Raw genomic sequence first — 13,476 nt, forward strand, 5'->3', positions numbered from 1 at the left:
TCGCTGGCGAGGACTACTATTGACCGTAACCAGTTATACAGTCCTTTTCAAATTTCCATCTCTATTTTTCTTGTTATGTACTGAATATTTGTTAATAAAACCTATATGAAATATGTTCCTTATTAAATTTTAAAGATTTTCTATTCTGAAAGAAGTTTTAAAAAATTTAATTTAAAAAAGTTATTTTAAAGTTTTTGTTGAAAAAAATTCAGATTTTCTCATAATTATTCTGACCTGTATTACAAAGAGGGGGTTGCAAAAAATGAGTTGTAGTGTGAGGAGAAATACAAACTGAAACAGAGATATACAAAGATGGGGTTGCAAAAATGAGTTATGGTGTGAGAAGAAATACAAACTGAAACAGATAGAAGGAGAGTTTTAAAATATAATCTGTAGAAGATAAGATACAAGTTAGAAAAGCATTTCATCCAAGGCATGAAAATTGTTAAACAAAATGTTTTTACTATAGGCTTTAAAAATAAAGGTACAAGATTCAATTTGAAATTTATTTATCTACAAAGTGCAATTTTATAAATTTTACAAAGTAAGGTATAAAGATTTAATTTAAATTGAATCAAAAAAATTACCTTGGATTTATTTTATATAATGTACATTTTGTGGAAATTTAAAAACATTATCTTTCATCTAGAAATTAATGATATAGATATAAAATTTTCAATGATTTTTTTTTTAAATTGCAACAAAATGTACATTACATAACATAAATCCAAGGTAATTTTTTGATTCAATGTAAATTAAATTTTGACACTTCACTTTGTAAAATTTATAAAAATGCACTTTGAAGATAAATAAATTTCAAATTGAATATTGTACTTTTATTTTTAAAGCTTATAGCAAAAACGTTTTGTTTAACAATTTTTATGCCTTGGATGAAATGCTTTTCTAACATTTTTTCGACCAAATTTCAAACAATTATTACAGTTTATAGATCACCTTCTCAGCTATATTGTGAAAAAAAATTTCAATTTTCGTTCTGTAAAACAAAAGTTATGATGAATTTTCTGGTGTTCAAATCATAAAAATATGTAAGGATGTGAACAACGCTTTTTATGACTGGTTTCCATAGCAACCACATCGCTTCAGCGACTCGACTACTGTTGCGAAAAGAGAAGTAACTCTTAAAATCGACAGAATGAAAGCATGAAAGGAATTGAGGGGCAAAAATTAAGACTAAAATTAAACAAAGAACAAGTGACTTCATTGGAAGCCTGAAAAAATCATGAATTACAATAGAAAAATGCGAGCATGAAAAGTAATATGGTTAAGCTTAAACATAGAAAAGTAAAGGACTAGTTGTTAAAACTGGGAAAGAAAAGGAGAAGATATTCTAGTAAAAAATATAATAAATTTATAACTTAAAATACTGCAGCAGTTTTTAAATTTAATTTATAACATTATATAACCAATTTTTAATGCTGCAATATTTTAAGTTATACATTTATTATATTTTTTATTAGAATATTTTGTCCTTTTCTTTTCCAGTTTTAACAACTAAGCCTTTACTTTTCCATGTTTGTCCATGTTTAAGCTTGCTTTTCATGCTCGCATTTTTCTATTGTAATATATATATGTGTGTGTGTGTGTGTGTGTGTGTGTGTGTGTGTGTGTGTGTGTGTGTGTGTGCGTGTGTGTGTGTGTGTGCATAGTTATGGTTCAGATTCAAGGACAAAACTTTTTCAGAATAAGGAATTTAAAGTTCCCTGATGACGTCATTATTATGCTTTGAGCTGGTCACATTAGATTTACCGTTTAAAAGTATGGGAGACAAAATACATTAAAACGCTAAAATCTTTTGGGCCTTCGTATTATTTGCTTTTAATATAAGTGATAAATCAAACGTGACTGGCTCAAAGCAGAAAAAGAATCCGCACTAAACTTTGACTAAGAATGTAAGAGGTTACATAAAAGATATTACACTGAAAATGAGAATAGTAGTCTGAACAATACAAATAATACAAGTTATCAATCTTTATCACAAAGCTAATGGGTCAATTGTAATGAAAATGAAGATGGTAAAGGGACTGATAAATTACCTGCAAAAACAAAGGCGGAACTGAACGAATCCGTCCATTCAACAATGCAGTCTGGAAAAAAAAAATCAAAAAAAAAAAAACAGTTGTTTATGTTATTATTATCACAGCACATACATTTGCATGCTCCGAGTGAAAATATTGGTTAACTTTAGGGGAATCATAAGAAAACGCCACAACACTATTTCAAAGCAACTTATTACATAAAACCATTATATCTCCTTTTTTTTCTCTTTTGCAAGTTTAAACTGAAACGAACACAGTTTGAACGTAATTGTCATGTTACAATCTGAGCTCCAATCTCTGGTCCGGTCCTGGATATGACTTAAAACTATATCCGATGGTGAGGCCCCACCTTGCTTGGCCTTAGGGAGTGTGTAGCCACCCTTTGATTGCCGTTGCTCTCAGGTCCACTCTGACCGGAGTGGTAGTACCTGTTATGGTCCCAACTATGGGTTAAATAGAATCTGACTTAAAAAAAAATATATATATATACTCCATTAAAAATCGTTCCTCAAAATAACTAGATTCGGCATTAAATAACCTGAAAAAGGTTGATATGCCGTAAAACAAAAACAACCAACCAATCTCTGGTCCCCACTCGCCAATCTTTCACGAAAAACACCCGTCTAGCTGAAACCACTGTCAAAAATGTTCCCCACTCTTTATCTGTGCAAAAAGCAAAACGTACATTCCATGAACAAAGCTTCTTTCTTAGAAGTGCACGCCTGTGGAACTCTGTTCCGTCTGCCTGTTTCCCACCTGACTACAACCTGGATGTCTTCAAGTCTAACATAAACAAATTCCTGATGAACCGCCCCCTTGAGTAGAACACTCTATCAAATCTCAACACTAACGTACTGTACACGCAATAACCCTTATCCTGAGTGGCTTCCAGGACTTGATAAGTGGTGACCACCTTGTAAAAAAAAAGTTGAATGAATGAAAATGCTGAAAAAGGCGTCAAGTCAAACGTTTCATATAACCGATATAAAAAAAAATCGACCATCACGCCAAAGGAAATAATCATGTTTGTAATATACAGTAATTTGCATATGAAGAGAATAGTGGCTATAAGAAGGATGAAATGGAGAGAAAAGTTGGTCGAAAGTAAAGACGTTGAGAGGCGGTGTTGTGAACAACTGTAGCGAATTACGTTCGAACCGTGTTCGTTACAGTTTAAACCTCTCTCGAGCGTCCATGCCGTCTGGCACCGTCGAAAAGGAACAGATCATTTGGTACAGATCCTTTCGTTGCATGGCAACAGATCATTTGGTACAGATCCTTACGTTGCATGGCAACAGATCATTTGGTACAGATCCTTTCGTTGCATGGCAACAGATCATTTGGTACAGATCCTTACGTTGCATGGCAACAGATCATTTGGTACAGATCCTTTCGTTGCATGGCAACAGATCATTTGGTACAGATCCTTACGTTGCATGGCAACAGATCATTTGGTACAGATCCTTTCGTTGCATGGCAACAGATCATTTGGTACAGATCCTTACGTTGCATGGCAACAGATCATTTGGTACAGATCCTTTCGTTGCATGGCAACAGATCATTTGGTACAGATCCTTTTGTTGCATGGTGTTCGAGCATGTTTTCCCTTACATATACACAGCCTCATACACACACTCACATTCATGCGCATACACACACCCAAGCTGTGACGTCACTTCCTTTTAAGTGAAAACCAGACATGCGCACCCAGAACACTAACTCCAGTATAAAAGTCAACAAAACCTGTTAACTTCCCTTTTTTCGTCCGGACCGCGTGGTCTAACGTCACTCAATCTCCCCTTCGCCTTTGGTCCATCAAAACAGACATGTGCGCGACGCTCTACTGAGCTTAACCCTCTCTTTCTACAGGCCGGCTTGCCACTTCGTGTTTCTCTATTGCATTCCCCCTTTCCTTCCACGCGCATAGTCGTCAACGGCTGAATGAACACGTGTACACCGAAGACTTTCATTTCTCAACAGAAAATAAACGACATGTTTATTTTATTCCAGCATTTGAGTTCTTTGTTTCCTTCATTCAATTCGTTTCATTATTTTTTCTTGTAGCGAGTTTAGGGTGTTTATATCCTAGTCTTCTACATGAAATGGTGACCCCTTTATTTTAAAAATGAAATGATTAATTTTGAAAACTAAACTCTCCCACAAAAATTCACGGCACGCACGAAAAATAATTTTTTCCAAAAATAAAAACAAAAAAACTTGTTGACCACGAGGAGGAACATTTTCAAACCGCACACAAGAAATTGAAATATAAAAATTTCAACACAAAACAAAATGGAACTTCAACAGATGGACTCCTACAACGTAACCATGGCATTAAATATTCCACCCTTCAACCCGACAAATACAAAAATATGGTTCAGCCAATCACAAACCATATTTGACACTAAACGGGTAACGTTACGAGGACGTTACTGTTATCTAGTGGAAAAACTGCCGTTAGAGGTGGTAGAGGAAGTCACGGATTTCCTCGAAAATGTACCCGAGGAAAGACCGTATGATACGTTGAAGCAAGCAATCCTGCAACGAACCGGTGTTTCTAACGAAGCCATGCTTCGTAACTTGTTCACACAAGTTGAGTTAGGAGACCGTACGCCTTCTCAACTACTCCACCACATGAAAGCCTTGCTGGGAGACAACAAAATGTCGGACAGCATTATGAAGAGTCTATGGTTGGGTAAATTACCCCAATTACCAAACAAATCCTCGCTCCGATGTCGGAGGAGACAGCAACAGAAAAGCTCGCCGACATAGCCGACAGAATTCACGAAAGTTCCCGGAGCCGACAAATATACGCCCACCAATGGCAACCTGACCAAAACCGAGACGAGGAATTAGCAGAATTAAAGTCTGCCGTTGAGAAGCTTTCGAAGCAGCTAGCCGACGCACTTACAACGCGTCAACATTCTCACAGAAACCACGACGACACGCGGCGAAATTACAGGCGAAGAAGTTCAAACAGGAACCGATCCACGTCACGACATAGACAAGATGTGTGTTTCTATCACAGGAGATTCGGCATCGACGCGAGAAGATGCACTAAACCGACTGTAGCTGGAGCACACAAAATAGGTCTTCTATTTTATATCCGAGACAAAATCCACGGATATAACTTTTTAATAGACACTGGAGCGGAAATCAGCGTCATACCGACACCACATGGCCATCCAACAGGGACCCAATTTTTCAACTTACAAGCCGCCAACGGTACAAAAATACCCACTTTGGGCGAAAAAACCTTAAATTTGAACCTTGGAATGCGGAGGAATTTTTTTTATGGAATTTCACCATAGCCAGCGTGACCACTCCAATTTTGGGGGCGAACTTTTTAGCCCATTTCAACCTGTCTATCGACATGACTTGTCACACATTGACAGACAACGAAACGAAGATTTCAGTGAGAGGAACTACCTCGAAATTTTTAACCACCAGAATCAGCACTGCCTTACCCGAAGATTTACACGTCCGCCGGTTACTCCAAATATTTCCTCAACTTTCCCAGCCATTTAAAAACACGGACCCCATCAAACACAGCGCTAAGCACTATATTAAAACAACAGGACCGCCCGTCTATTCAACCCCCAGATGCTTGAAACCGGATAAATACAAATTGGCAAAATCCGAATTTCAAAACCTACTCCACATGGGAATAATACGGCCCTCGAAAAGTGCTTGGTCATCACCACTCCACATGGTACAGAAAGCTGACAACACCACATGGCGCCCGTGTGGAGATTTTAGACGCTCAAACGCGAAAACTGTTCCAGATAGATATCCTATTCCCCATATCCGTGACTTCGCCAATGGACTACAAGGCGCTACAATTTTCTCCAAACTGGACCTCGTTAAGGCATATTTTCAAATTCCAGTTGCGGAAGAAGACATTCATAAAACCGCACTGACCACACCATTTGGCCTTTACGAGTTCCTAAGGATGCATTTCGGGTTGAGAAACGCCTGTCAAACTTTCCAGCGTTTGATTGACGAAGTTTTCAGAGGTCTGCCGTTCATATTTGCTTATGTGGACGACGTTTTAATCGCCAGCAGAAACCTCGAAGAACACCGGCTACACCTGGAACAAACGTTTGAAAGACTGTCACATTTCAGTCTTAAACTAAACACCGATAAATGTGTTTTTGGCCACCAGGAAGTTCAATTTCTCGGTCATTTAATTGACAAGGATGGAATCTCCCTTTTGCCTGAAAAAGTAAGTGCTATTTCGAATTTCCCTCTACCGACATCTGTCAGACAAGTACGCCGTTTTGTAGGCATAATTAACTATTACCAACGTTTTTTGCCTAACTGTTCCACGTTACTCGCACCTTTAACAGACTTGTTAAAAAACCGAACCAAAAACCAACAGTTAGTTTTGGAAGGACCTGCACTACAGGCCTTCGAACAATTGAAAACTGCTTTGGCAAACTTCACAAAACTCACTTATATCCAAGATAGCAATACAACGGATCTTACGCTTACGACGGACGCATCGGAAATAGCAGTAGGAGCTGTCATTCACCAAATTTCTGACAACAAAATGACCCCTATTTCATTCTTCTCTGCCAAGTTAAACAAAGCGTAGACTAAATATAGCACTTTCTCGAGAGAGTTACTTGCAATTTACCTTGCAATTAAGCACTTTAAACATCTCCTCGAGGGCAGAAAATTTTCCATTTATACGGATCATAAACCTCTAACATTTGCTCTACACACACATGTCGACAAATATGGTCCACGAGAAATTCGACACCTGGACTTTATGGCCCAATATTCTACCGATATACGGTACGTAAAAGGACAAGAAAACGTTGTAGCTGACGCTTTATCTAGCGCAACAATTGCTTCTGCAAATTCCACTCCACTAAGTATGGAATTAATAGCACAAGAGCAATTAACCGATACCACACTCCCAGCTATAATGGACAAAACTTCACTGAAGCTGAAAGAAATGCCGATACCATTCGGAACAACAAATTTCTATTGCGATGTTTCACAAAAACACCCTCGCCCTTATATTTCACCCAGCCTCAGACGACAAGTTTTCCAGCACTTCCACAATTTGTCCCACCTCGGAAAACGTGCTACCGTGAAATTAATAACGGAATGTTTTGTTTGGCCAAATATGAATACGGACATCCGTAGTTGGACCAAAATTTGCATTCCTTGCCAAAAAAAACAAAGTTCACAGGCACACAAAATCACCTTCAGGAACTTTCAGTGTACCAGACATTAGGTTTACTCATATGCATATCGACTTGGTTGGACCCTTGCCCACTTCAAAAGAACATACCCACATCCTTACTATAGTCGATAGATTCAGCAGATAGCCGACAGCAATACCAGTGAAAGACATATCAGCCGCAACAATAGCCAGAGCGATTTTACAAGATTGGATAGCAATTTTCGAAGTGCCCTCCGTAATCACAACGGACAGGGGCTCACAGTTCCAATCAACTCTTTTCACTGAATTCAACCATTTGTTGGGAACAAAGTACATTAAGACTACTGCCTATCATCCTTGCGCAAACGGTATGGTGGAACGATTGCATAGACAATTAAAAGCATCTTTGGCTATGTACGAAAACAAATCGAACTGGTCAGACAACTTGCCACTCATTCTCCTAGCAATTCGCAACACTGTGAAGGAAGATTTGCAGAGCACACCTGCAGAATTAGTTTTCGGATCAACACTGATTTTACCAGGACAATTCTGCGAAAACAATGCAGACATTTCCCCAACGACAACTTTTGTGACAAACTTAAAACACAAAATGTCACAATTAAAATTTACTCCAACCAAAAAGCCAGACACAAACATTTTTATTCCAAGCGATATTTACACATGTAAATACGTTTTTATCAGGAACGACGCAGTAAAAAAACCACTGTGTCCAAATTATTCCGGACCTTATTTAGTTCTCGACAGGAGTAAAAAGTATTTTACTATTTAAAAAGAGAAAAAAAGGCACTATAGGAATAGACAGACTTAAACCTGCATTCATAGACGAACAATTACACATTTCTCCTACTCCAATACAAGAACATACACACTCAGAAACGGACAAAAAAATTACAAAAAACAACACACCACAAATAACAACAAAAACTGGTCGAAAAGTTCATTGGCCAAAACATTTTAAACAATATATAACTTATTAAATATATATATATATATATATATATATATATATATATATATATATATATATATATATATATACATAAAAAACAAAAACGAAATACGTTTCTCTTGTATATATATTTTTTCTCCCCAGGAGGGGGAGTCTTGTTCGAACATGTTTTCCCTTACATATACACAGCCTCATACACACTCACATTCATGCGCATACACACACCCAAGCTGTGACGTCACTTCCTTTTAAGTGAAAACCAGAGATGCGCACCCAGAATAAAAATTAACAAAACCTGTTAACTTCCCTTTTTTCGTCCGGACCAGCGTTCGAGCTGCTTAGTCGACGAACCGACCGCGTGCTCTAACGTCACTCTATCTCCCCTTCGCCTTTGGTCCATCAAAACAGACATGTGCGCGACGCTCTACTGAGCTTAACCCTCTCTTTCTACAGGCCGGCTTGCCACTTCGTGTTTCTCTATTGCATTCCCCCTTTCCTTCCACACGCGTAGTCGCCAACAGCTGAATGAACACGTGTACACCGAAGACTTTCATTTCTCAACAGAAAATAAACGACATGTTTATTTTATTCCAGCATTTGAGTCCTTTGTTTCCTTCATTCAATTCGTTTCATTATTTTTTTCTTGTAGCGAGTTTAGGGTATTTATATCCTAGTCTTCTACATGAAATGGTGACCCCTTTATTTTAAAAATGAAATGATTGATTTTGAACAAAACACGCGGTAAACTAAACTCTCCCACAAAAATTCCTTCATTCAATTCGTTTCATTCTTGTAGCGAATTAGGGTATTTTATATCCTAATCTTTTACAATGGCAACATATTATTTGGTACAGATCCAGTGGCAAGTGGAGGTTCAAGACAACGGGAAACAACGCCGAGATAAGCGGAAAGCACACACAGTGCCTAGAATTTCCAAATGGTACTAGACAGGCTCAACGTTGCTTAACCGGTGATCTGATGAGAACCAGTGTACCAACGTGCTTATTCCGTATATTGCCTAAATGTAGCATCCTTAATAATGAAAACTATCATTAAAACTGTTTTGATAAAAGATATTCACCTTCATTGCACCTCTTCTACCTCGGAAGATGCTGACGAAGATAACATACCTTTCGAGGCTGACTCTGACTGACACTCTAATGACTGTTAGGATAAACCCCAAAATGTTGTCTACTAGACTAGAAGAAACAATGATGGAATCTGCAGGTAGCAAAACGGTGGTGATGAGGAAAAACGTAGATTCCATGAACAAAGCTTCTTTCTTATAAGTGCACGCCTGTGGAACTCTCTTCCGTTTGCCTGTTTCCCACCTGACTACAACCTGGATGTCTTCAAGTCCAACATAAACAAATTCCTAATGAACTGCCCCCTTAAGTAAGACACTTTATCAAATCTCCAATACTAACGATTGCTATGATACTATCCCATTGATTACTGTACACGCAATAACCCTTACCCCCAAGTGGCTTCCGGGCCTTGATAAGTGGTGACTACCTTGTAACAAAAAACAAAAAAAAATGAGGAAGCTACCCATACGATCTTATGCAGAATTACCCGTCGAAGGCCATTACCATCTCCATATCATTTGTGTGACAGTGATATCAGGAGAGTGGGGGTAATAGAAGATTTTACTCACGCGAATGATCGTGTTTGGCCTGTCAAATGATGGAATCGAGGAAGGAAAAAGAAGAAAAGAAAAACTTAATTTTGTAAATTGGTTCTTTATATAAATGTGGCAGTAATTTGCATATGAGGGGAATAGTGGCTATAAGAACTGAATGGAGAGAACAGTCAATTGAGCTTTAGACAGCCAATAGAGAGTATGGACGTTCAGAATCGGTGTCGTGAATTGCAGTTTAAGTTAAGAGGGGTTGGTATGAATTGGTGAGAAGGAGTTCTGACATTTTTTTTAAATGTTTTATGTAATAAGTTGTTTTGTTATAATTTAAATAATGCAATGTTTGATTATGATATGCAAATTGTTTTGCGGATATAATCACCATAGCTTAATCGAATGTTATCGATGAAACGTATTGCAAGCAAAACGAATTAAAAAATGCACAGAAAATATGCAATTTATGTGAATGTTTACGAGAGAGATAAGGGGAAGAGAACGTGAAAGAAAGAGTGAAAAAGATAAAGAAAGAGAGAGTTGGAGGGGCAAATGAAAAGAAAGAGAGAGAGAAAAAAAGAGAAAAATTACAAAAGAAAAAAGGCAAGAAAGAAAGTGGAGAAAGAGAGAGAAAAGCGAGTGAAAAAGATAGAAAGAGGGCGGTAGAAAAGAGAGATAGAAAGGTAAAAAAAGAGAGGGGAAACGAAACAGAAAAATGGTGACAAAGAAATAGAAAGATAAAAAAAGACAGAGTGAAAGAAAGTGGATGAAGAGAAAGAGAGAGACACAGAAAAAAGACAAAAGACAATAAAATATAGAAAAGATAGAGAAAGATAGAAAGAAACAGAAAAGAGAAGATGTTGCTCCCCCACCTTACCTGCTAATGGGGTTCCCAAAATTCCTGTAATTCCCCATACAAGCATTTCCAATCCAAATGCTGTCGCCATATTATCCATTCCTGCGATGCGTAGCGTTATTCTATTCAATAAAGCATACACAGAGCAATTGTAGAGTCCAAAAATAATCCCAAAGAGGATTTGTCCGACCAATAAGTGGACATAAAATGGAAGAAACGCTGTAAGCACACCGAGGATAGCGAAAGGAGCTAGATATAATAGAAAGATATCAACCATATTTGAATTGGCAAGGAACCCCATCAGGGGACGAGTAAGTGTTGAGCAGATGCCAATCACGGAAAGAATTCGTGAAGCGTGACTTTTGGAAGCACCGTTACTAATGAGATAACTGGGCAACATGAGATAGATCATACCCTCCGCCGTACTCGAGCACATGATGCAAAATAAAAAGTTGATGAATTTCACATTTTGAAAGATGCTCAGATGAGGAGTTTCATCTATTACGTCGACGTTGGTTATGGAATAATGAATTTCGTCTTTGGCATTGTGAAACTCGTGGCTTTTTTTTGATTCTTTGTTCGTTCGAAGACTTAGTGTGGAATCGTGTTCTCTGGAAATTCTCTGGAGGCTGGTGTGAACTATGTCACAATCATGTCGGCTGCTTTGGTGGGAACTTAAAGACAAAAGAGAAAGTGCGTTCTGAAAAAGATGAAAAAAAAATTTTTTTTTTTTTGAAACCAATGAAAGTAAAAAAATAAATGAAAAATAACATTTACAATAATTTTTTTTTTTTGGCATAAAGGTTTACTTCATAAGATCGCTAGCTATGGTATAGCTGGAAAAGTCTTCTCAATTATTAAATCATTTCTTTCTGATAGGTTCATAAGAGTAGTAGTTGAGGGGCAAAAATCAGAAGCTCACAGTATTAATGCCAGTGTCCCTCAGGGATCCATCCTGGGCCCAACTCTTTTCCTGATCTACATTAATGATCTTCCAAATCATATCCTTACATCATTTGTAGACATTTATGCTGACGACACTACCATTTATGGTACCACATCTAAGACAGTAAACGACCAAGTTCTCTCCAATTCTCTCTCCTCTGATCTTGAGCACGTAGTAAAATGGGGAAAGGAGTGGCTGGTTACTTTTAATGCATCTAAAACCAAGCTTCTCTCTTTACATCATCAACATTCTAATTCACATTTGTCATCAATTGAAATGAATGGCTCTCGTCTTCAGGAGGCCTCAAGTTTTGACAAGCTTCTGGGCTTGACCATTACTCCTGATCTTAAATGGAACACGTATATCAAATCTGTTGCCAAGGCCGCTGGAAAAATGGTGGGATCTTTCTATCGATCCAGTAGATATCTCACTGCTGATGCTATTCTCTACCTATATAAGAGTCAGGTACGTCCAAGGATGGAATACTGTTGCCACATCTGGGCAGGAGCTGCTAGAAAGGACTTGTCCTGCCTTGATAGAGTTCAAAATAGACTTCGTAGCCTCGTAGGAGATGTCCTTTTCTCCTCCTTGCAACCTCTATCTCACAGAAGAGATGTTGCGAGTTTGTCTCTGATGTATCGTTATTTTCATGGAAAGTGTTCAACTGAGCTTCAATCTATGGTCCCCCTCGCCAAACTTTCACAAGAAACACTCGTCTAGCTGTAAACACTATCAATAATTTCCCCCACTCTTTATCTGTGCCTAAACCTAAACGTAGATTCCATGAACAAAGCTTCTTTCTTAGAACTGCACGCCTGTGGAATTGTCTTCCGTTTTCCTGCTTTCCGGCTGACTACAATATGGTTGTGTTCAAGTCTAAAGTAAATAAGTTCTTGATGAGCCGTTCCATATAAGTTATTAAATTTACCAAATTTTCATTACTAATGATTACTATATTGACCAATTTCTACTGTACACTCTTTAACCCTTATCCTTGAGTGGCCTCTGGGCCTTGATAATGTGGTGATGCCTTTGTAAAAAAAAAAAAAAAAAAAAAAATTAGAAAATTAGGGGTAAATTATTGAAAACTAAAGATGAATTAAATGAAAGAGGGAGAAAATAAATGAAAAAGAAAATTAAATAAATAACAAAAAATATATAAAAATAAGGGAATAAATACGAATTTAAAATAGTGATAAAATGAATGAAGATAGAAAATTTAACGAACAAAAATGTATAGAAATAAATTAATCAAAACATTAATGACTTAGAATGAAATTTCTAAAAAATGGTTATCTAAAGACAGTTGCAGTGATGTTGCATATTGTGAGATACGGGACGAATCTAAACAAACAATTAAACAAAAACACTTCTTCATACACCAACAACAAAAAGTTATAAGTTAAAATGTTATGATCATTCCTAGGATAGCAATTGTTGTTTAATCTGGGTTCTTGGTATTCGGAAAAGAATTATAAAATAAAACGAAATCTATGATATGAATCCCTCGTCATCTATAGATGGAATAATAGTGTAGTCTAGCCAAAGAGTAAAAAACAATGAAATATGACCATAATACTGTGTTTATTTATTCGTACTTTGTTTTGTTTTTTTGTTTTTTTTTCTGTTTCAATTTTTTATTTGTTTAAATCGATGGTATGTCATTCTTAAGATTTAAAAAGCAGTCACGATGGTCTTCTATGACTAAAATTAAAATAGCAGTTTACATCCAAGTTAAAATATATATATATAATATAACTACTTCATTTACTCACATAAAATTAATATACGAAAGTATAGATTTATGCGTAAACTTTAAGTATTTACTTCAAAAGTGC

The 13,476-nt window shown here is 37.0% G+C and overlaps 1 protein-coding gene across 5 annotated transcripts in view; it reads right to left on the bottom strand.

Annotated features, from left to right (window-relative positions):
- The window catches only part of LOC145242590 (monocarboxylate transporter 14-like), a 168,987-nt gene that overhangs the window by 11,333 nt on the left and 144,178 nt on the right, over positions 1 to 13,476 (bottom strand). For 3 of the 5 annotated variants that reach the window (XM_080105695.1, XM_080105693.1, XM_080105694.1), the window contains 2 exons: positions 10,714 to 11,392; positions 2,055 to 2,105 (listed from right to left, as the gene is read on the bottom strand). In XM_080105695.1, the coding sequence (XP_079961821.1) occupies positions 2,055 to 2,105; positions 10,714 to 11,392 (730 nt within the window). The remainder of the gene's footprint in view (positions 1 to 2,054; positions 2,106 to 10,713; positions 11,393 to 13,476) is intronic. The other 2 variants (XM_080105697.1, XM_080105696.1) reach the window with 1 other exon arrangement.

This window comes from Euprymna scolopes, chromosome 21 (assembly GCF_053919585.1).
Source record: "Euprymna scolopes isolate OS-2025 chromosome 21, ASM5391958v1, whole genome shotgun sequence".
NCBI classification, from domain to species: domain Eukaryota; kingdom Metazoa; phylum Mollusca; class Cephalopoda; order Sepiida; family Sepiolidae; genus Euprymna; species Euprymna scolopes.